Source organism: Netta rufina (genome assembly GCF_964035555.1).
Source record: "Netta rufina genome assembly, chromosome: 1".
In the NCBI taxonomy this organism is placed as follows: domain Eukaryota; kingdom Metazoa; phylum Chordata; class Aves; order Anseriformes; family Anatidae; genus Netta; species Netta rufina.
Window position 1 is genome coordinate 118,602,457 of NC_140123.1, and position 24,773 is coordinate 118,627,229.

Consider the following 24,773-nt stretch of genomic DNA (forward strand, 5'->3'; position numbering starts at 1 on the left):
GGAAAAGTGAGAAAGCACATCACACTTTCCTGTCACTTACAGCACGCCTCTAAATCACTGAGTTTCAATCATCTGGACCACAGCTGGGTAACTGTGAGGTACAAACCTCATCACCATAACACAAATACTAAACAAGTGATTTCTATTATTCTGATCATGATAAGCAGCCAAGAAGTTACTTGAGGCTACACTGCTAGTTCTGTCCCTTGTAGCTGAATTTTAAGTGATTCCTTAGACTAAATATCTTTCCATTTTTGGCTGAAGTGATGATTGGAATTGAAGTGACAACTGGAACTCACCATGTCCACCCCTAGCTATTGAAATAATGTCTTTGACTCTGAGCAGTTCTTCAGTTTCTCCCCTTTGCAGCTGTGATATGGCAAGGAGGTAAAATTAAATGTGAATTTAGAGCTGGGCAACTGAGGTTCACGCAGCTATAGAAACTCAGTAGCTGCTCTCGAGTCAAATCCACTCACTCCCTCTTGCTGAGAGATGCAGACCAGATCTTGTTCATTGCTTTTTAACAGTGACTAGTACTACATAAACAGAAAAGCAGACCGGAATTTGAAGCGTGATAAAGCTTTAAGATTCCAGTAATCTTAATAACATGTACTGAAAAAATGTTATCAGCTGCCTTCAAATAACCAATAAAGCATCTAACACTGGTATGTGAACTATTGAAATAGATATCAAAGTCAACAAGCAGATAAATACTTATGATGAAGTGTACATGTCATTGTACAGTCAGAAACAGACAAACACACTTGAAAGATCAGCTTTTATGCTCTGTCAGGCCCTGAAAGTTAAAGGCCAACTCAAACAGGAAGTTTGGTGTAAATGTGCCATATCTGAATCATCTCCTCCCCTCAGCACCCTCTCCCACCAGTGCTGGAGAGTCTCCAGTTATGATAACAGGTCTACGTCCACAGTACCACAGATCGCATTGATAAGCACAAAAGAAAATGGTTTATTCTAGAGACTACATAACACCTGCATGTGTGCATTGGGTGTAACACCAATGCAAACAGAAAACAACTTCACAGGAAACCTGAGTTATGAAATGGAGGTAAAGAATACGTAACAAGGCTGGATTGCATTGAAAGATACTTAAACTGACCTGTACTTACCACAGACCACAGAAGTGAACTACTTATTTTAAGCAAACTGTTATTCCCAGATATTTTACCAGTCCCTTTTTCCTAGTTTCCTTTTTCATGTTAAAAAAATGCTGATCTTTTCTTCACATTGATAAGTCAACGTGAAAAGAAGTGAATTCAGATGTCCTTAAATGACATCAGGTACGCTATACATGAAATATGATGGACTGAGATGTCTGGAGGTCCAGTTTGCAATCTCCAGCACAGTATTTAAGAAAGGCAAAAAGATTAAGACCTGGGATATAACAACAGTCATAGGAGTGGTTCAGGTGACTATGAGATTACATTTAGATGTTGGAAATCTACTCAGGAAATCTACATGGATGCAAAAATCACATGGTAACTGATCTCCAACACCTAAAGGAAATCCCTTAGTCACTCAAACCATTTCCCTATTCATATTGTGTACAAGGGCCTCTTAATTTAAAGGTTAGACATTGGTTTGCATAATTTTGTTTATATGGTGAAATGCTAACAGAAACATTTTCCTAGTCACATAAAAGAAAAATATTGTTAAGCTGAAATGTAGCCTTTAAAGGGCAAGAAGATTGCATCATCTGCATTCCTCTGGGGGGGAAAAAAAAAAAAAAAGCATCTTGACCTCAGCTGCTTTAGCCCATACCCCCAGTAGCCTGTTGAGGAATGCAAATTATTTCCTTTGAGGTTATTTGGTAAAAGGAGGATACAGGACATATATTGTTGTCTTAGCATTGTGTAAGCGTATTCGTAAGAATTTACCACTGATAAACTTGAAATCCTGAAAATGTCTGCCACTCATAAGAAACTGGGTGGAGCGGGTGTCTGGAGGCTATTCTATGGATACACCCCTAGCCTGGAAAATCCTTCTCCCTACAGGCTATTCCAGAGAAGTCAGTGACACTGTTCCCTTCTGAACAGTTTTGCAAAACAAAACCTTTACAGAGTGAGAATTCAATCTAAACTTTAAAAATTGCACTACTCAGGAAAAAAAAAAGTCTTTTGTATCTCACTGTGTACAGTTTTATCAATATTGCATGGAAATATAGCTCATGTACATGAACTTAATGCTCATATTGCCTACCGTTTGTTAAAATATTTTAAAGTAGATTTACCTTGCCAACAAAAGTTTACAGGGAAATTCAGTTTGCATTCTGCCAAGGAGGCAGTGGTAGGTGACAGCAATACACAACTGCCTAATAATTCTGTTACTGTATTACTGGAGAATGTTGTTAAGATAAATTCCCCAAATGTTTCATATTTAGAAGCCATTGTATATTGGCTAAAAGTATATTTAAAAGCTCTTCCCCACTACAGTGATTCATGCCCTATTAGTGCTATGCAGAAGAAACAAATAATTAAGAAAGAACAAATTGTATGAAGTCATTGTATGGTCAATTCATTTACGCTACTACTTATTAAGTAGTAGTAGTTCTCACTTAGCTTTGGTCCTACTTTTATTAAAAGAATCATACTTCCCAGAACCACTAAACATGCTTCTATCTCAAGAGGAGAATCTACATTCAAAGGATCCCTTTGCTTTCAAGATACAGAAGAGACGCTTATTAGGATATATTTAGGATATGTTAGGATATACTATGCTGTACTATGAGGTTCTTTACGGACAAAATTATTAGTGAACTTGTCATTTCAATAAATTTCTAATATAACCTTTGACATTCTCCTTCAAACTCCAGACGAAAGCCTAGCCTTTCTCAACCACTTTTGTGTAAGTTTCCTCAGTTATGCTACTCCTCATAGAGGGTAGGTATTGGGTTGCTTTTTTTTATTATTATTATTTTTTTCCTTCTATCCTCCTTCTGAACTTTAGAGTAAATCTGAACATCCTGGAATTAGATATTAAGCACAAGGAAAAGAAGGAGTACCATAGATAAAGAAAGAGAAAACTGAATATTAAAAAAAAAAAAAAAAAGAGATAATTCTTATGTTTGAAAACCAATTTTGTTCATATTGCACCTAGATTTGATTAAAATGTGATCCTGTCATTTGACTTGGAGCAACAATCTTCTGTTTGATCTCCTTGATTAAAAAAAAAAAAAAAAAAAGAAAAGGACAGTCAACCTCAGTATTATTTGCATCCTACTTTATTAAGTATTCCGTACATTAACATATAAGGTAGGTTCTCAGCCCATTTGCTTGACTGCAAAGAAATCATTTGCGTCACTTGGTAAACACATGATTTTAGTACCTCTGCCAACCACACTACCCTAAGTTAAAAAAAAAAAAAAAAAAAAAAACACAAAGCAAACAAAAAGGAACTAGAGAAAAACACACATACACACACAAAAAGACCACCTCCAAAATATCAACAAACAAAAAATCTTGGCAGAAATTGCTTCTAACAAAGATATAAACAAGACAACCTAACGCATGGAAAGCAAGTTATCTATGGCATGCTCCATGCTGAACCAAACCCTGCTTACTCTAGAGCTGCCAGGAAAGATCTTTCCTGGCTGCGTAAGTCTCCCTTGGGAACAGGACACAGTCATTTATGGGAAAAGGAAACTGAACATACATATGAGTAAGTGTGTGCAGCAGGACAACAGATGCAGTAGGTTGAGGATACACAGGTAAGGTTTCTTTTATCAATCTACAATCTTCTGAAAATATTTGAGATATGCAGAGATGGTGAAAGTTATCTACTTACACAAGTAATGACTTCGAAAGAGATTGTGTGCAATTTTTAAGGGTGTAGGAAGCTGGGACTGTGTTCAGACAGCACATTCCGAATGCAGTTCAAGAAAAAAATAGGGGTTTTAAGCTCCCTCACAGAAAAATTATTCTTGAATGTTGGTGCTGCAAGTGTTTAAAGCCAAACTTATTTAAACCTTGAAATTAGTTACACAGACACTGTAGGCTTGACCTGCACCTTAGGTACTTGAGTGATTTCAGGATAACGTCACTGACACTGCTTTACAAATAAATCTTGAACATTAAAAATGCAATGAACAAAAACTGTAGAAAATAAGCCATCTTACCTGTCATCTTCATTGGACAGTCCACAGTTTTGCAGTCTTGAAAGAGCTAAACGAAAAAATTGCTCTAGAAAGAAAATATAAAGAAGATTTTAATTAAAACATTCAGTGCTTTCCACTGTGAAAGTAAAAGTATGCCACCCTGACTAAAGCCTTTTCAGATAAAATATTTTTTATGCACTACTCAAATGAACTCAAAACTGAGAACACTTGTAGTTTAAAGTCACAGGTCAATCAGTGATGCCAAGGAAATTCAAATTTATCAGAGCTCCTCTCTTGGAAGCTTTTCCTGCTTCCACAATCACGTGTTGGAAAACAGCATGAGATTTTCCTCAAAATTAAAAAAAAAAAATAGTTACAAGTACATATTGGAAGAGTTTCCAACACCTGCATCCTAATTGGCTTTGTTTTTTTATTTGACCCATCTTCAACAGGAACAGATGCAGCATTGTCTTAAGAGAAGGGGCCACCCAGCCAAGGACAGGAACCGCATTACACATCTTGGGAGAAGACATCAAACCAGCCTGTACTCACTGGCAAATCTGAGCAGAGGCACCTCTCCAGCCCACCCCTGTTGGACACTCACATATCTCTTACTCAAGCAGGACTAAACAACTCTCACTCCCAAATGCATTCTTCCCTCATCAGTGCCCCAGAGGTGCAGGAAAACTCACCATCCTTGTTACGCTGATGGAGGACAAAGTGAAAGGCTAAAGCCCAGATCTGCAGGTATACTACAACAGTGCACTGCTCATCATTAAAATCTCTCGAAGGCACTCAAGAGTTTACAACCCTTTCTAAAAGGAAAACTAAGGCCTAGGCTCTCTGACCCCACCTACTCTACCCGTTACCAACAGACATCATCAAACACCGTGTGAGTTCAGCAGCCATCCAATGGTGGGACTACCCTCTGCAGTCACAGCAACACCCCCCCAACTAGGGGAGGCAGTCCTGTAAACGGGAAATTTTACTGATGTAACCACACCAAGCTGGGGAATATTTGCCTCGGTAAGACTCTGAACCCTGATCAACTTAGGTGTGTTGATTGAAATCCATTGCACTCACTGAACAACGCATGAGCTAAATATCTTTAGTGCTCCAGTCCACATTCAAATGAAAGGAAGCTGAATAAACTCTACTCTTCTTTCCATCTTTTTGGAGCTTCTCTCCCAAGAGGGAGAACTCCCCTCCCGCTGCAGTGGTTCTATTAAGAGCCAGAAAGCGTGAGAAAAGAGGCATGAAATAGAACTGTAATCGACTGATAGGTGACCCAAAAGCATTAGCATCAGTGAACAAGAAACATCAGGCCCACAGATTGAGATAGCCTTCCATCACATTTAGGTATTTCTGTTTAAAAACAGGTACCTAGGGAACACATACCTGCTCTCTTTATTCCATAAGGTAGCTCAAACTTATCACTTCCATGGAACTCTGCTGCTCTGATAAAATCGTTGGCACACAGGAATGGGTATATTTTGTCAACACTAATGGAGGAGGAAAAAAAAACAGTTTTTTTTTTTTTTTTTAATACATCCACATGGTGTATTTGATTAAGACAATAATTCATACAGTCACTTTTTAAAAGACTCATATCCTACTTAAGAGTGATAATACTTGGCTGTTTCAAAAGAAGGAAACTCTTAATTACAGGGAAAGAAAGCAGGTGACAGGAAAGGGGAAAACATTATAATGGAAAATTCTGGCAGGGAGTGAGATAAGAGGACTTCGCTAGTATAAGTTATGTAGATTCATTAAAATTGCATGCACTGAAAAAGCTCGCATCATGAGAAAGCATATTTGATAGACAACAACCTTGTAAGACAACAGGCAACTTCTGGTTTGAAAAGTAAATAATCACACTGAGGGGAAAAAAAAAAAAAAGGAATAGTAGTGGCAGCTAGAAAAAAAAATTATATATATATATATATATATATATATATATATATATATATATATATAAAGCAATTAAATAAGTAGAAATGGGATTTGAAGCAAAATATTTTAACTGAAAAAATTCTATCTCCTACAGATTTCACGTTATATGAGAAGCGAACCCATTCCAAACAAGTAGTACTTTATGGCTACGTCGATATTAGCAAGTAGTTTGGGGCAACAGGAGTAGAACTATTCAGCAAGAAGGTATGGAGTTCCCACGTCTGGGTTGCACACGTCTCAGGTATTTTGCTTTGGACTAATACTAGTAGGGTCCTACAGACTGAACACGCCCATCAACTGCAGCACATCAGGTGTGCTCCTGCAGTGCATCTTGTGGTGCAGCACTGTCTGAAAGGAGCCCAGTCCAGGTGTGCCATGACTGCTCTGCAATGAGAAGCCCAGCACATGGAGATCACGAGGAGGTTTGCCTCAAAAGCACATTCCTCCTACAAACTGGAACAGGACTGTGTCACACCTTATATGCATCAAGATGGAAACAACAGGTCACTTCTTCTAAAAACAGTAGCCACAGCCAAAGGTTATTTCATAGCAGGGAAGGGACTCTATTACCATATCCGTCAAAAATCAAGCCACCTGAAAGAGCAGTCAACCCCAATCCTGTCACATGCTACCATACCCGCAGTTTCACTTCATGGTTAGGTCAACTTGCACTCATCGAACTGGTTGACTTTGCAGCAATCCTGCATACTGGGTCTCATAATAAGATGTAAACACAGAAGTATGCAGTCACAGGGAGAAAACCTGGAGTGTTGACCATAAATACCCACAGCCAGCACATGACTTGTTGCTCCATTAAGAATATTAATAGCTGTAAACACACACACAGCTCTCTCACAGTCCCACAAATCAAGTGTCTCATTCTTTAAGTTCCATGTGCTCAGCTGGTACACAATCCACACACCAAGAACTGGGCTATAGGTTAACTGAGCAAGAACAGCTAACTTTGAGACATCATGCACTAAACTCTCAAATTAACAACTTGCCTTGCTGTTCAGAAGCAGCTGGTAAGCTTAGCCATAATAAATAATTTACTTATTGCACAAGGATTCTTAATTCTGGCACTTCTAGCTCTGGTTCATTTCCAATAAATAATTCTGCCAGGTCAGATATCCTTTCAACCTCCGCAGGCTATTACCAAAGTGCACAGACCAGATATTCAGCTCACATAAGCTATCCTAGTAAAGGACCTATGGAAATATCTGGGAGACTCAGTTCTAGCTCTGAACCTACCTTCTTCTTGCTGTACATCTCTGAGTCCATCCCTGCCCAGGAACAAAGCTACCCTGCTGTGCCTGACACCAAGACAGCCTGGGCATTCTGTGGGTATGGGACCTAGAACCACCCTTCTGAGACATGCAGCTAACCAAGACTCAAAGGCTCTGGGGAGGAGAAACTTGAGATCCTTGCATGTTCTTTAAAATAACAGCAGCACTGAATCAAAGTCCTGTTTTCTTATACAGGAAAAATACTTAAAAAAAAAAAAAAAAAAAAAAAGCAATAATTTCTTTGCTTCAGCCAGGACTTGATCTAAACATTTTCCCAAGCTTTCCTCAGGGCCATGCTTAATGTTTGCTCAGATAAAACAAAGCCAACAATATAGCCTGTCTGCTTCTGCTCCTGCAGCATTACTTTGATCATTCTAAGACATAATTCTAATAACAAAAACTCCCAGTGTTTCTTGACAGACATCTGAGACGCACTTTTGTGACCAGACACCTCCTATGTTTTGGGTAGAAGCTCCTCCTTTTCAGCTGACTGCTTCATAACAAAGGAAACTTTCCCTGAGTATCTTAAAGCAGAGGACAAAAGCATTTAATTCAGTAGCACCTATCCAATGAACAAACCCATAAACAATCCCAAGTTTCAATAAAATTTAATTCCACTAAAATTAAGGATCCATTTAAAATGAGGGGGTGTGGATGAGTTTTTGCACATTTTATACTCTTCTCTCTGGAAAAAACGAAGAGACTTTCAAAATTTATCTGGCCTCTGGCTGCTACAGAAGTGCTTAGCTATCAAAAAAAAAAAAAAAAAATCTTTTAATTCAATGCTCTTAACAGCAGAATAATTGAGTTTCAGTCCTGGACCTGAAGGCTCCTTTTACAAGAAAAGCATGGGAAGAAAAAAAAAAAAGATGAGGGCTTGTATTTCAATCAAGAAAATAGTTTCACTGTTACTAGCTACAACACATACAGGATTACTTTTTTATTCAATACATACATCAGCACATTGAGCTAGTTGTGTCATATTACTCAGATGCTGAACAATGACAAGCTAAACAACTTGTGTTGCCACAACCAGGAAAAATGACAATGAACACAAACCCAGAAGCCTGTACTTACACAGATGAATCAAAATGTGAAATAGTCCAGAACATGTAAATAACCAATATTTTTACTTACATCACCACCACCTTTCCTCCCCCTTCTCACAGAATACTCACTCCAGTAAAGATTCAAATGCTGGTTTCAGGAGACATGTGTCTAGCATGTTCCTCCTCTCCACAGCCGTAGGTAGCAGCCTGAAAGAGAATTTAAAAGAAATAGCAAGAACAGGAAGGGGCAGCAGCAACAAGATAAACTTGGACAAGCAAAACAGTAAGTTGATCGAGATAACACCATGGCAAATTTTCATGATTGCTTCTGTTGGTATTATGAAGATGGGTCTTTCTGATTGCAGTATGATTATTTTCCCTAGTAAGGCTTTTATTTTACAGTGCTCCTCCCTCACTAGGCAGCTATTAGAGCAGCCATAACCAGAAGTTCGATCTCAGACCCACCTGCAGAGAAGCAGAACACCTCAGCTGCATCACCCTTGCAGCCATTTGAGACAGTTGCACTAGCACTCCTCAGAGAAGAGAGGTGAGTCCTTTTTTGGGAGACGAGAAGAGACTGCACCACAGAGAGTACTTCAAGGAAAATGAGATTATATTGGGATAAGTGATTCCCCCATAATGAGGCTAGAAGGCCAAGGCTTACGCTTCTAAGCACATTCCTGTCTTGGTGTTTTAGCTCCTTTAAGAACAAATATGAAGCCCAGAAGGGAGGGTAAAGATCAGCATGTGCAAAGCTTGCATCTGGGCTGCATTATGAACAGAAGGATGAAACCACCACATTAGAGCCACAAGCCAAGCAGACCATTAAGGTTAATTGCTTTCAGTACCCTCAAGACGTCACATGAATACTGACACTGAGAAAGCACCCTGTGAAATGGAGCAGCTGGTCAGCTCATTGCTTTCCAGAATCAACCTCACAGACAGCATTTTGCAGGACAGCCTCAGAGAAAATGAAGACCTTCTTTCACATTCCATCATATGCCCTCATTAGTCTCGCAAACTCAATTTAGCACACAAGATCTGCTTGTACGAACATTAGCATATCACATAAGTGAACCACGCCTCTGATTTATTAAAATTAAGCACATAAATTGCCCTCATAGCTCTAATTTTACTCAGATATAACTCCAAATTCCAGGAATTTGGAGGATGTAAACAAACATCCTTCCAGCAATTCATTGCTTTCCACTGATAAGTGGCCATAAATATTAACCAAACACTGGAGATATGACAGACAAATTCCTTTCTACCAGACATGTTACAATTGTGTTCACAACAAATACTCCATGGACACAGCTGTACAATGACCAGCTGAACCAAGACTATGGATTTTACTCTCACCCACCCACAAAAAAAAACACAAAATAAAGTGAGCACACAAAATCACTCAACTGCTGAACTTACTGGGTAACTCCACTAGCCTCATTGGAAGAAGGAGCCCTCACAGAAGAAGTTTGTCCATAAAAGCTAATCCTGCAAAAAGGGGAAATGGTGTAACACTGAGGTTTGCTATACAAAGAAACCACAACAGAGAACCGTTTATATCAATTGTACACTAGAAGCTCAATGGAAACTCAACTTCTGCAATAAGCACTCTTAATTTTAGGTCCCAAGTCACCTGTCCTGTATACCCTGCAGACAGCAGAGGCCTGCTTCCCAGAATCTTGCCTCCAGGACTTAACAAATTTCAGCTTTGCAAGAAGGAGCCCACTCCACCTGCAGATATTCCCATGCATGAGGCAGGTTTCTGCCATGTCATTTATCAGACACCTAAAGCAACAGCTAACACTAAACACACAAGGGGGTGGACAACACAGAGACATGACACAGAACAAGATCTCACTTCTTGCTGGAGCACCTCTTTTGATGGAACTCAGAATGGCTTCCTATCTTTGAGGTCCTGACCTCTCCATAAAAACACGTTCAAATTGGCTTAAAACCAACACAAGAGGAAGGGTGACAAGACAGAACAATCACACGCATTCCATAATGGTACACACACACACAAAGAACAAAACAAAAAACCCACAAAGTACATATATCCACAGTAGTAATCCCTTCTATTGATTACTAGTAAACAGCTATTCAGCAACACATAACTAACACCTACATATTTCATCTGGGCATGGAGGTATAAGCAAAGTGTTGCCATACCAGTAGAGGTTATTCCTCCACAAATTTCCGTGCAGTATACCATACATAACAGCAGCAGCCAGGATAAAAAACAGAAGAATTCGTTTCATGACTGGTAGACCTGAAATAAGAAAAAAAGACAAATTTAAATCCAACTTACAATATTAAAGTGAACTTCTGCAAAAAAAAAAACTACATCTTGCAACATATGAAGGGAAGTCACCACTATTACAGCCATTCTCCATCACCACAAATTTGACAGGATCATTCCAGTCTGTTTTCTCATGCCAAGTCCCAGTAGCTGGAGTTGAACACCGCTCTGCACCTAACATATGTGCATATTCTGCATAGTAACATAGAAATATGAAAAAAGGCTCACTCTATGTTTCCTCTGAAGAGGGTGAAAAAGGCAGACTCTTCCAGACATGTCAGAGTAGGAGCTCCATTGTGTCCACTGGTAACCTAAAGGAACCAGCCTCCTGGGTCAGAAGTTAGCCTTTACAGGTACCTGTTCTTCTCTTCCTTCTTACTCCACCCACCATCAGTTTCCATAATTATACAGCTAAACAACCATGCGCGCTTTGCAGGAGGCAGATAGGCTGACGCCAGTGCATCTGCCACAAATCGCTACTGGCTTTTTAAGGACCACTGAATATTGTTAAAGTCTGGGTTTGGTCCTTTAAAGCTGCACTGAAGCTGTCAGCTAACATCCTTGTGTCAGGACTTGATGAGTGGGCAGGACACAGGCCAGACTTCATTGCTTAATGACAGAAAAATGCTATTTTCATTGCAAAGCAAGGAAGAGAAATCAGGACGCAACATGTGAAAAGCACTTAGGAACTTGCTACGTTTTAGAGATACAGCAGAGAAAGGTGTTCGTTTTGTTTTTTGTTTTGTTTTTCAAGTAGAGTTTTCACCTTATTGCACAGATTAGTAAAACAAAGCTAAATACCAGAAGCTCACACTTCTCCACACTCGACAGGGGAAAAGCAAGTTCTGCATTGCTTACATCTTAACAGACTGCGCTGCCTTTTCAGCATCTATGAATGAACTGTTGTTGTTTAACCCTCTGAAAGTCCAAAATAGACACTCTGGCCACAAATTACTGTGGAAATTTACGCGAGAGCCATACCATCTATTATTTTCACCTCTCCCCCTATCATGGTAAGGGTAGACAGGTTCAATACACACAATACGTAAACACCTACTTGTAGGTATATGTATTTTAAAGTGAGGGTAACAAATAGCTAGCTGTTCAACAGAAACAAGCCACATCCAAACAAGCATACTGCTGCTGCATTTTCCAAAAGCAAATCCTTTGGCTTTATGCTTTTTTGTTGTTGTTGTTAATTCCATGGTGTTTGTGTTTTGTTTTTTAGAATATTTAGAGTTGCTGTTATTTTAAACCTGCATTAAACAGTGTTAAGGCAGATTGTATTTCGTACCTTCAGTTTAACTAAGTGATTTACAGCTTTATGCTAGTAACATCTCTGCACCATACTCTGTAGTAAAGGTCAGAAGACAACCACAGAGACAGTTACATTTTGGTATTAAAAGAAGCAAACTACTACCGCTCACACAGATTCCAGCCTGAAGAAATACCTAACAGTGAGCCATTTGTCACAATGAGTTGAGTGCAACAAGCCAACCACTTCCTTATTTTATTTATTTATTTCTATATCCGTCACAGAGATTTAATTGTAGGGTCAGGGACGGGGTTTTATAAAGCATCTACAAGTAACAAAGCCACGCAATGAGCAAGCTATAATCTATCAATCTTAAATGTATATCCTCCAGGCTATCCTGCTCTCTTCTGAATGGGGTAACCCACAGGAGGCAGCTATTGCAATTTCAACCTTTTATCGCTCACTGGGAAGTAACACTGCCTTCCTTACAGCTCCAACTCTTCTGACTCTTCTCAATAAGCTGCAATTTTTTGAAAGTCATTCTCAACTTCTGGAGCAAACCATTACTTTTCACAATAATTTTGTCAAAATCTATGCCTAAAAATACAAGAACGTTATCAAAAATGAAAATCACCCCTTGGGTTTAGCCAAGTGTCATAACTGGATCATTTACTTGAAAAAGATACTGTGCTCTTTGTGTTTTGTATTTTTTTCCCTCCATTTCATTGTAGGCATTACCTCCTGCTTTGCAAATGCTTACTAAAATATACCACTAAAGTGGAAATCAACTGTTTACATTTTACCTCCTAATTCAATCATTGCAAACATCAGTTAAATCAACAGCATTTAATGAACCAACTCCTCAGAAAAAGTCATTAAATTAACAATCACCAATTTTGTTGACTTCAATGCAAATTAATAAATCTCCATCAACAGAGAGAGCCTTGCTGAGAAGTCAGACCAAGTTGTGCAACCAAGATAAGGCAAAGCTACACATCCAGGGGCATATAAGAACAAAGACATCGTGTAACAGTATTATTCACCAATAGAAAAAAGAAATCTGCTGCTTGCCCTGTATTTACAAAAGTATTGCTAGAGCCTGCAAAAAATTAGCAAAAGCAACATAAATCAACATGGTTCTTCCAATAAGATCATAAGGAATCTGTAACAACTTTCAGTATCTTACGTAGGACATTCTGCCTAGAATACACATGAGAATGTAGCATCATTAAGGGCGTATCTAACTCAGCATTTAGGAAGACAAAATGGTCTTTAATTATACAAGTGTCTTCTCACCATCCCATCCCCCAGTGCCTGGCTTCATTCAGGTCTTTGAAGAGAGAGTTTTGTAATGAAGACAGACTTTTTTTTTTTTTTTTTTTTTTAAGTGAACCTGGTTTAGTAAATAGAACCATTGCCTTGTTTACCAAAGAAATTATGAGTGTATTTTTAACAGTGACAGCATTTTCCATCTCTCCCTTCTTAAAATCAAAGAGTAAAAAAGTAAAGAAAGTATAGAAAGTAAATTGAAGAAAAACAAACACATTTGATGCAAATAATGCACTAAAAGACTCCCATAATCAGAGAAGAAAGAAAATAGGCAACTGGAAAGACATGGTTCAGATGTAAAATGGCACTCTCATTCCGCTTACTTATCACAACACAAGACCCTGCATCTCGATTCAAGCTCACCAACCTAAATGACAGAGGTCATGGTGCCCATAGGTCAAGGTCAATCGGGGTTAACAAAACACAAAGGACAAAGCTGGAACTCAACTATTCAATTCCCTCTGCTTTCTAAAAAGCTTCCAATGGCACACACAGTGACAGAGGAGTGGAAGCCGGCATGCCAATGCGTGCCGTTCACGATGTTAGCTGGTCAATTTTCTAAAAGTAAGCAACTGGATGCATTAGTCCTTTAAGAAAAAGTGTCACTCATTTCTGAATGGGAACCCAAACTAACACCTGCTGCTCAACTTCCCACCCCAGCCAAGGCGGAACTATGATCACAGAATTAGATAAGTCGGGCTGCTACAGTAATAAGAGACCTCTAAGATCAGCCTGCACCTCCTTGGGACAGGAGGGCCCTCCCCAGCTCCCACCAACCCACTAGAGGGATGCACTGGGTATATGACACATTAGCTGTACAAGCCTGGCGGCTACTTTTTTTCCTCTCCTTGGCAGAGATGGAGAACCAACTCCTTTGCCAGCCACACATCTTCACTTACACCAGTATTTATTCTGCTACTTCAGTTAAGTGCTGTATCTGATAGAAGCCCTTATCTCATAGACTGTACCTTTCAACTTACACGTGCATACAGAATAAAAATAATCATGCAGGCAACTACAGCTGTGGGACTGGACAATCACATGATCACCTTTCCTCATAATGCTTGTAAGCCTTCCTTTTGTTTTCATGCTTAAAATTAGATTATTAATGATACAGCGCAGGAAGTTTTGCATCTGTCCTACTTACTTGGAAAGCACCCTTGAGGATTAATAAAGTAAACCATTAATATTTAACTAAAAAGTGCTTACTGCTAAATTAAATACTACTCATCTTAAAACAATCCTAGCTCCATACCTGGTCTTGTGACAGTTTAACTTCTTGCTGCTGCAGTTAACTGACAGCATGAAAATTTCAGCTCATTCAGGCCTTAAATTCCTAGCTCTTGTAGTTGTGGGGGAGGAAGGGAAGTGAGTGTTGCGTGGACCTTGAAATTTAAAGGGACAGGGAGAAAAACTATGAAACGAGATTAAAAAGAAATGTTAGGATTCAAGACAGTCAGCATTTTCTGGGAGTTTTTGCGATCACCAGTCCTGCAGAACTGTTTCCTTTTGGTCAAGGTGCATGCCTGGTGACACAACTATGCAGCAGACTGACGAGCCAGAGTTCTCATCATCATTTTTCTCAAGTTAAGTTGCCAAAACGTGGGCATATTACAATACACATATAGGTATTTCTGCTGCCAGATCTATATATTATTCACCATTAACTCTTCCAGTTCTTGCTCTAAACATGTGCAATACAGTTCATTGTTTCTTATTTTTCAGGAAAGAAATGCTGTAACAGACAATACAATAGCTCTGCAGTAGTCTTAAAGGTACTAAAGCTGCTGAATCAGTCTAGTGCCTTCCCTTACACTCTTTTTAAAAGAAGTTTTTAATCATTTCTTGTGATCCCTTTCAATTTTATTTTCTAAAGAAGTCCTCAGAAATATTAAGTTTTAATGAGGAAGGCAGATATATTGGATTATCCCAGCAAAGTGGCCCTGAATTAAAGCTACATTTCTAAATCTCTAGCAAAAGGGATTCAGTGTTGACATGCTAAGTTTAACAACATGTTAACTGGAAAATATTTCTTTCAAGCCTCCTCCCCACACAAAAATAAAGCAGTTATTCCTGTTCCTGAAGGTCTACACAACCACAACGCCCTAAAACTAAGCTTTTTCTCTGTCAAAATGGCACTGGGGACTTGTACCATGATGTCACACGTAGGATCTTTACCAGCAGTTAAAGATTACTCCTGCACCAGAAGATAAGACATTATCAGGCTCTATCTGCCCTATCATTTGATGGGTCCAAGAGGCAGAGACAGACACTCCCAGAGACAGGAAGATTTCCAAAATTTCCCTAACACCTCCAACAACTACAGAAAACTTGGGAAGTAGCAGCAAGACTGTCTGTCTTTATGTACCCAACTGCAGGCAATGGTGTCCAGTAGATTTAATAGCACAGCAGTGCTAACATTCAGTCGATTCAGTAATTCAGTAGATTTACTCAACCTTTGTCCTTTATCAGCTACTACTGCCAGAAACATAGCCTCTGCTGACATTAATCTACTGCGGAGAGGAGCAGACTAGAGCTGTATCCACCTTGGACCTTCTGCATGGCTGCACAGCGCTTTCAGGACAGGCTGGAAGAAGCAATAGACTGTTTTTATGGCTTAAGTGCTTGCCTCCCCCTCTTTCATCACTCCACTAATGGTGAAATGTAAATGTACCGTAAGAGACTGAAATAAGTTTATCATTTTGTGGGCAAATGGTGGTTATCTTATTCCATTTTTGCCTTTCAAATGTAGACACCAGTATTTTTGCTCTTCAGCAAAGCTGCCTGCCAGCTGAATCAAGCAACAAGGAACGGCAACTTCTGCTGTATTTTTCAGAAAATTACCATTTCAGTTTGCTTCAGTCCAAAATCTTCAAGGAGATTTCTGCATCATTTTTGCTCTTGTAATTCTCCAATTCTACTTACAAGGCCAAAAACTTTTCCTATGCAAACAGATCCTTCAGCTAAAATGTGCTAATAAAGTCTTCAGGTCCAGTCAACAGCTCTTCTGTATTCTCACCCCAGCAATCTGAATTGACCTTCATGGGACAGCTGGTGGAAGAGGGAAGTTAGCTCCCTTCCAGGAGGCCGCAGGCAGGTCTAGGAAGGGAAGTTTATGTGCATGACAGGCAACACAGCACCTGTACCACCCAGAACCATCATCTCCAGCCCTGCTCACTCACCTTGTTCCCATTAGCACTTTAAATACAGACAAGTTGTTCTGGAGGCTCGTTCTACCTAGACCCAAACCCTCCAACATTTCAGGCAAGATCTGTAAAACATGAGTTTGCAGCCTCTCTCTCGTGTGCACGTAAGAGGTAAGCCAGAAAAACATGCTATCAACGCAGAGAGTCTGGGAAAAGCTGCCAAAACAATGCAGGTCCTGACTCACTCGGCCTTAGCACCATGCCCATGGTCTCCTGCTCCTCCCTCCTATTTATCAAGTGTGATACAGCCTGTTCAATGTCACCCCTTGTCCACTCCTCTTACCGCCACCTGGGCACCCAGCAGCTTTTACACGTGCCCTGCAGTGGGGACAGGAGCAGAAACAATGCACAGGAACAGACCATAGAAAAAAGGAGGTTGTATTCACTCTTCTGACTGTTTCTTGGACAGCAAGAAAACACCTGTACAAGACTATGGTCATTTATTACAAGCTTTTATAAACTTTCTAAAACAGCACTGCAATCCTGTGCCACAGTTATTGAAGCACATTGTTTCATAGAGGTGTCACTTCTGGGTCTATCTACACAGAATTCAGCATCGCTTACACTGACACCAAATACTTTGCTCCACAGATGAAGAACAGTGCTACAGATCATCAGCCAGGGTATCCTGCCAGGAAACCTGGATGTGTGAAATGCAACAGAGCACATGCACCAGGTGCCACAGTAGGTACAGTGTTCAGTAAAAAGGTGTGATGCTGAGTTAATTAGCCCTGCTGAGAGACAGAACATGTCCCCTCCAGCCTGAGGCTAGAGTAGGGTTGCTATGTCACCCGTGAGAGCTGAGCTAACAGTTTGACTCAGATCAACACAGTGCAGTGGGGATCCTTGGCCCCAGCTCGAGGCATCAGCACGCTCTGTAGTATGGTGTAGGCACAACTTAAACTGAGAGCATTAAGAGGAGATAGCTGGTTTGCCATTTTTAATTATTTTTCCCCTCCAAGAAAACAATATTCCCTAACATTCCAAAATGGCTTGGGGCTCATTCCACCAAATTACATACCTTTTGTAGTACAGTTAAACACTGCTAAATTGGGTTTATAAGGCAGCCCTAGGTAGATCCACATCCAACTTGTGTTTTTAGAGGGGAATAAAAATAGTAACTACTGGATTCTTACCAAACTGGTGCTTTCTAAGCATCACAGATTTCCCAAAACATTGTCTACAACCACAATCAAGTCCCAGCTTCTTGCTGATAGTTATACCTTGAAATGATGACTAGCTGGAAGTAGCCAATTTCCACAAAGGTGCACAGACGTTGGGAACAGACATTTTCATATGCTTTGCCTATCCTGTTCCTCCACAGGCCTCCCTCCAACACACTTTACTTTTTTTTTTTTTTTTTCTTTTAAATAAATTCCTCCTATGCATTTGAACACAGACCAGCACTTATTCCCACACCCAGCAACAGAGCTGCAGTGCAGTTACTCTGGGTTCTGTCAAAATCTAACTTAGGCATGCAAATACCAAAGCAGGTATAAGCTAAGCAGATAGTTCTCTTTCCTTGACTCCCAAAGCTTTAATCAACACAAACACCACAAATTCAGCTCAAACTGCATCTAAAAACAAATGATTAACAACAACATCAAACACACCACCACCAAATTCGGTAAGACAGCCTTAACTGAAAGGTTTCCTCCAGACCTGTTGTACTCTCCTGAATTAACGTTTAAAGCTTTAGCCAGCCTAAGATGGACTCCTGTTTATATATTACACATCATAAGTGTCAGCAGACACCAACATGTGCACAATAGAACAAAACACACAGAGAATATGTGCTTTAAGTCCACGCAGGCTCCTCCCACATACTGCGGGGCCAACGCTGTACCTTTTTAGCCCATCTTTCCCCTCTTCCTTCAGCTTTCAGCTCCTCTTCCAGAAAGACTGGAATATAAACAAGCCTTGCAACATGTTCTGGGGGTCAGAGTTCAAGTCCTTTTCTCATACATTAACGTGCAGAACTGAGGTTTCTGTCAACTTAAGGCAGCTGCTCTGCCTGAAGGAATAGAGCATCATAGTCTTGGGTTGTTTTGCTTCTCCAGTTTCTCTCAAACAAGAAAGACACATACTACATAATGCTTGAGAAAACAGAAAACGATTAACAAATACACACCCCACTGCAGCATCACTTTGCTCATTCACACCCACTGGTCTTTATCCATGAATGCCTGCAGAGTCAGAGGCTGGAGGTCAAGCGAACAATCCTTCTTGGGTTTCCCAGATAAAAGACATCAGAAGAGGTGGAAGAAAAAAAGGCTGGAAATAGCCAAATTAGTCACATTTCAAAACAGTTCAGTTACAAAACGTATCAGCTCACCAGATTTTTCCCAGAAAACATGGTCAATTTAAATAAAGAAGGTCCACTCAGAGACTTTTATCTGTACTACATGTGCACGTTCACCCACAGCCTTAAGTTCACTTTAAAACAAGGCACACTTTGTCTTCTAATAACACCTAGGATATCTAAAACATCCAGCTACAGCTGATTTGGAGTTAGTGATTTAACCTCAACTCTCACAAGAATGACTTGGAATTATGCAAATAAATCTACCAGTCAGTTTGGGGAAGTTACGTTATACAGGTTTGTGTGGATTAAATGAGCCAGCAAATAGGTGAACTCATACACTTGTTCTTCGGTGAACATACTCGTACCAGCACACAAAACTGAACAGCTTAATTTTTAATGAAATAACACACAAAGCATGCCTGTAGTCAGAGCCCTAAGCATGCTACATTCACTAATTTTTGCTTTGTTGCTTTCAGTCTTGCCCCAACTGCTTTAAAACACATACACACCACACGCATACCCACTCACCACCACCAAAAACTAGCTGCTTGAGATGGCATTTACCCTTAAAAGCAGATTTGGCAAGTCAATCTTTCATGGTACACATGTGCCAACAGAGAGCTCAGAGATCCTCAGGAATGTAGCAAAACAAGTCAGTGAAAAGTGTAAAGCTAAATTAATTTAGGGGAGGGGGTGGAATGGAGATAAGTGGTGGCACTCACCCCATACTGCTGGCAAGTCTTGGAAGCTGGCAAGGACTCTGCCAGCTTAGAAGTAAGTTGCAGGACACCAACAGTTTCAGCAACTTCTCTGATAACATTAGTGCTCTTAACTCAGCGCCGCGACAAATACATTCACATTGCCTCTGGGTCATGAAAGTTAATCACTGTACACACTGTAACAGCTAACTACTATAAGAAAGCTAAATCCAAACAGACATTGCAAAATTAGAAAAGCCCAAGTACTGTAAGTATTAAGTTTGTTTTCAAAAGCCTTCACTACATGTAGTTTCATTCTCTTGGCACTAAAGCTCAAAAATATTATTTACAACAACAACCAAAAAACATGGTAAGAAAAGCTCTAATGAGCAACTTCACAGCTGAGAATGCTTTGTGGGTGTAAAGTGTTTTTGAGCTAACAAAGAACTGTTGTACAGGTAGCAGAAGAGCCCCTAAAGGCTTTAGGTGCTTTGTTTCATTTCTTAAATACGTACACAGGAAAAACTACCGCATACAATATCCAAACAGTACTTGCCCTGAGGATTTCCAGAGCTAAGAGACACCAAACAGTTGAAAGACACAGTACTGAATGAAGAACACGTAACACAGAATGCGAAGTCCTACATTCTCTGAATGGGAAAAGACACCAATAAGTTTACATCTCAGAATAAAATCCATTCACATCTTGCTGCATTCTTTACTATTTAAAATAAGTAAATAATTTTTTAAAGTTTCTGTTATTGTTGGGTTTTGTTGTTGTTGTTTTATGTTATTTGGTAAGCTAACAAGCTTCCAAAGAAGATGTAGCTCTATCTGAGTTGGAAGTATCATTAGTTGTGTGTTTCCCAAGACAAAACTGAAATCAAATTCACAGCGAAGAAAACAGGGCAAAGGTGCAGGCTAAAAGACACAAAACCAGAACTGGAATCCTTCACAGCACAACTGTGTTAGTTGTTATACAGGAATTCAGTTCCTTACGGAATAGTTTGCATAAGTTCATTTACATGTTTCTGTCAGAATTACAATGATGCAGAGCTATAAAATGACACCACAAGAGCCCATACTGCGGTGATAACTTTCAGGGGCATTTGGCCTATACTGAAATTCACTGCCCTGAATTATGCACCTTAGTTTCCCTGGCTATACATAACGAAAGCTAATTATGTCTGATGGTAATCTTCAACTGCCATCTGTCTGACAGGAAAGCTGCCTAAATTAGTCACTAGGGAATGCTGGGAAAGCTTATATGTTTTTTCTCTGTGCTACACAGAGATTCTTCTCTTCCCATTTCAGGCTTTCAGACCTCAAACCTCACCAAAGGTTAACACCACCCACTTCCCTACCCAAAACTGAGAACTGATGTATCACTGTTTGGGATGTTTGCTTTTGAAGAGAGTCACCCCTAGGAAGTCGGAGGTGCATTTCACCCTACCCATACACTTTTACGTCCTCGCAGCCCTCCCACAGAGGCTGTCCCACAGTGGCCAAAACACCAACAAGCCCCACCAAGAGCAACAAAGTGTGAGCTGGGGGCCAGCAGGTAGTGCTCCTGGCAGGGACTCGCTGCAGACACACAGCCCCACGCTCCTTACAGTCCAGTCCTTCAGAGAGCTTCATCTGCTGCAAATCATCCGTTCCTGGCATCGCTTTCACTTGTTACTTTCTCAGCCTGGTCTGGCTTGCTGCAGGTGAAGCAGTGTCTATTTTTGCCATTTGATTCTCAGTTTCAACAATGGTTAAACACAAGAAGAAAAAAAAACAACGCGAACATAAGTTTCCTCGTGAGTTTCCTGTGTTTTTATACACATTAGCTGTTCACCCCTGCCTGATCTTTGCTAAGCATTGGATATGCCCAGGGTTGTATGTGCAGTGTCTCTTAGTGAAGATAAGCGAGTAACAGGTAAGCCCTGAGACAACAAATGGCTCACCTTCCTGAGTCACAGCAGGGTGACAGACTTCTTTTGCAGCACAGATCTGGTCCCCTATAACCCAACTGTCTGCACTGCTGCAGGGATATAATGTGAAGCCTGATGTTTGCTTCAGCATAAAACTGGAAGTTCTCTAGAGCAAGGCACGCTGCAAGCAGGACCTGCTGTGTTGACTGCTGGCATCTTTTCCTTGCTACCCCGAGCACACCAAATCCAGCCCAGCCTCCAGCACCACCACATGCTATTAGATGGCTATTCAATGCAACGCAGCAGACGATGCAGGGCGTCATTAGAGCATGAAATGCAGTAAAAGGCTCTTTGTTCTGTTATATTGCACATGTTTTGAGCATGAAGTGAAATTTATGCAATCGTACACTGTATGTACAGATGTGCCTGCCCTTTCTTTCCTTCCCCATACAACTCTCAAACCCCTTTGGCTAATTTTAGTCAAATCTGACAGGAGATTAAGAACTTAATGTATTTGAGACCTCTGCAAGTTTTGCAAAAATAAGTAGGCAGCCGGGTAGAAGAAAGAAACCCCATAAGCTCGTCTTTCATTAAACATCAGAAAGTCTACACGCAGAAAGTCATCAGAAACTCAGCTTCATTATTTCTGCTTGTCACATAATTGCATTGCAGAGATACTATAACAGCTTCTGGCCATTAAAAAAATTGCTAAAATTTTGAAAAGCCTTGCACAAACATATAAATGTCTGAATTTCCTCAACTGTGTTGCCTGAAGTTAAACCTTTTAAATGTTTAAATATTTAAAATATCCTTTTTAGCCACTTAATAAGTAGCATTAGCTGACTTCAGTCACTCAACTTCAAAAAAAAAAAAAATCACTTTGACACTAGCCAGTGTTTGTAAGAAAACCTCCCTGGGAAATCTGAAGAATAAGACCCATGTTCGATTTCTAAATTAGAAATCTTTAAAATAATACAAAACCATCTAAGAACCGATGCTCTAGCTGAAAACAAACTACAGCATGCCATTAGCTTAGAAGGAATGCAAATAGCTATTTAATTTAAATTGCTCCAATTAAGATGAAGTAACAGTAATTTCTTAATATGTTTTGCAAGAATAAGTCAATCTTAAGAAACTGTACAAATGGTATTTACAGTGACCAGTATTTTAACCATTTGGCTAGTCAGAATCCAGTCTACACACCTAGCCTGTGCTGCTCAGCTCGTGCTGAGGAGCACACACATGATAACAGCCCTGCTACGTCACACTGATGTCCGTCCAGCCCACTAGTCTGCCTCCAGCAACAATGGGAGATGCTATTTAGGGAGAGCACATAGTGGACACTTTGTGGTTGATTTCCCTTGTGCACACACAGCATCAAGAACTGTTCAGTAGAGGAGCTGGAGGATACATCCCTGCCCTCTTGCTTTAGTATTCTTTTATGGACCTGCCAACATCAGCGCTTGGGAATTGGGGCAGGGAAAGGAGAGGATGCTCACCAAAGGAGACTGAAGCGGTACTGCTACATCAGAGCTGCTGAACCATGCGGCACTTCACTACTGACACAGTCCCGAGTCCCTCTGTGAACTGGGGATTAAAATTGCCATGGGCAGTTATAAAATTGGGGGAGGTGGGTGGGAAGGAAAGCCCTTTACAGCCTTCCAGATTCCCAGCTGAGGCAAGTAACTGTCACCCTGTCTCATTAAATATTGCAAAACATTTGGGCAAGCAGAGCTAGCTGTAGTGTTTTTTTTTCCCTTTAACTGTTTCCAGTGGAAAACTGCCTTTTCCCAGCTAACTGAATGAGAAAACAGTAACTTGCCTATGCACAGGGCATGATCAAGACTAGCTACCACATGCTAGTGAGCCTCGTACACATTCACCAATATGGACAAATCCTAACTTGTTCTGACGCTTCATCGGTTGGATTTAATATTATGCCTCCATTTAATCTTGTGCAAATTTTATGTTCAAACAAACCCTACAGGGTATCTACGCTACTAACCCTGCTCCTGGTCTCAGCTCTATACATTGACTTCAGACTACCCGAAGCACTGTGAAGATCAAGGTGATAGCGTTTCCAGGGTGCTCAGACATGACATTGGTGGAGGACGTAGACAAGCAGGTTCAAGAACTTCAGAGAAACAGGAAATACCTATTTTGACTGGAAAAAGATGAATAAATTTGTGGTTTCATTCAGCAACAGCAGTTCTTAAGAGGCCAAGCACCTTCCCCTCTTCTCATTGCAGGGAAAAAAAAAACAAGTTCTTTCTCTGCAGTACCCCTTGCTTTGTAATAGGGTGCTTCCCTTTCCCTAAATAGATCATTTCCCCCACACGAGTCACCAACTGCCAGTGCAACACAGAACAGCAAAATGTGAGGGAGATATTTAAGTTAACACTTATGTTGGAAAAGAGAAAAAGACGATGATGGCAGAAACACGTCAATTCCTTTCTTACCCTGGAAAAGGGAGTCCTCCTCCCCAACCCCACACGATATTCCATGCACACACCTTGTATTCACTGTTAAATGGCCATTAGGTATGCATATTTCCACTGCCTACCTCTCCTAGCACTCTGGTTAAGGCAGTGACATGCCCCTCACGCCATTCTCGTTTCATTTCTGGCCACAGAATCCTGAAAGCAGTAGTGAAAAAAAGAAGCACCGTTGTGCTTGGGAAGCTTCAGTATAACAAAGAGCTTTTCTCGGCTCTGATCTTTATTTTAGCATTTCCATCTTGTACTCTCAAGGCAGAGAAACTGTTGTTTTAAAAGTGAGTTGAAGAGCCTGTGGAAATCTAAGACTGTTAGCCACCCACTTCACAAATACAGCTTTCTGCTGGCTTGTGGCCCAAAAGAAAGCAATATTTCTGCTAAGGAAATGGAAATTTGCACTGTGAATCAACAGATGTTAAGAAGAGCTTCGCTGATTAAGTCAGAACTTCACTCCTTTTTGGTTTTAAAAACCAGTCCCTGCATTACTCCATTCCTGCTCTTCCAACAGGAGGGAGGATCGGCTTTGTGGCTTCTCAAGTTTTCCAGCCTTCCCTTCCCAGCCAGGGCAAGTGGGGGCTATTCACGTTTTTGCCTTGCTCCTCCTGGCTCCCCACGGATGCAGGAATGTAAAGAATAGCTCCAGCACAATGCGCTCCAGTTTTACTGCTGCTGCTGGGGCTGGGAGTGGAAGCAACACAAACAGTTACATGCAGACTTTGGGCATTATCCAGAGGACACTTAAAAATACAGCGTTGCAACAGAGCAAATGAGAAGGGTCTTCCTGTTGAGACAGCAAGGTTTCAATTTTGCCCATAAGCATGAATATTGACTTTCTTCTGAACACTGAAGAGCTACCTCACCCTAC

General features: G+C 40.4%; 1 protein-coding gene across 4 annotated transcripts in view; it reads right to left on the reverse strand.

Moving 5' to 3' along the window:
* Positions 1-24,773, reverse strand: part of ST3GAL6 (ST3 beta-galactoside alpha-2,3-sialyltransferase 6) — a 53,633-nt gene that overhangs the window by 15,279 nt on the left and 13,581 nt on the right. For all 4 annotated transcript variants that reach the window (XM_084300627.1, XM_084300629.1, XM_084300630.1 and 1 more), the window contains 5 exons: positions 10,575-10,674; positions 9,825-9,893; positions 8,529-8,606; positions 5,510-5,613; positions 4,133-4,196 (listed from right to left, as the gene is read on the reverse strand). In XM_084300627.1, coding sequence (XP_084156753.1) covers positions 4,133-4,196; positions 5,510-5,613; positions 8,529-8,606; positions 9,825-9,893; positions 10,575-10,663 — 404 coding nt within the window. In that variant the 5' untranslated portion in view covers positions 10,664-10,674. The remainder of the gene's footprint in view (positions 1-4,132; positions 4,197-5,509; positions 5,614-8,528; positions 8,607-9,824; positions 9,894-10,574; positions 10,675-24,773) is intronic.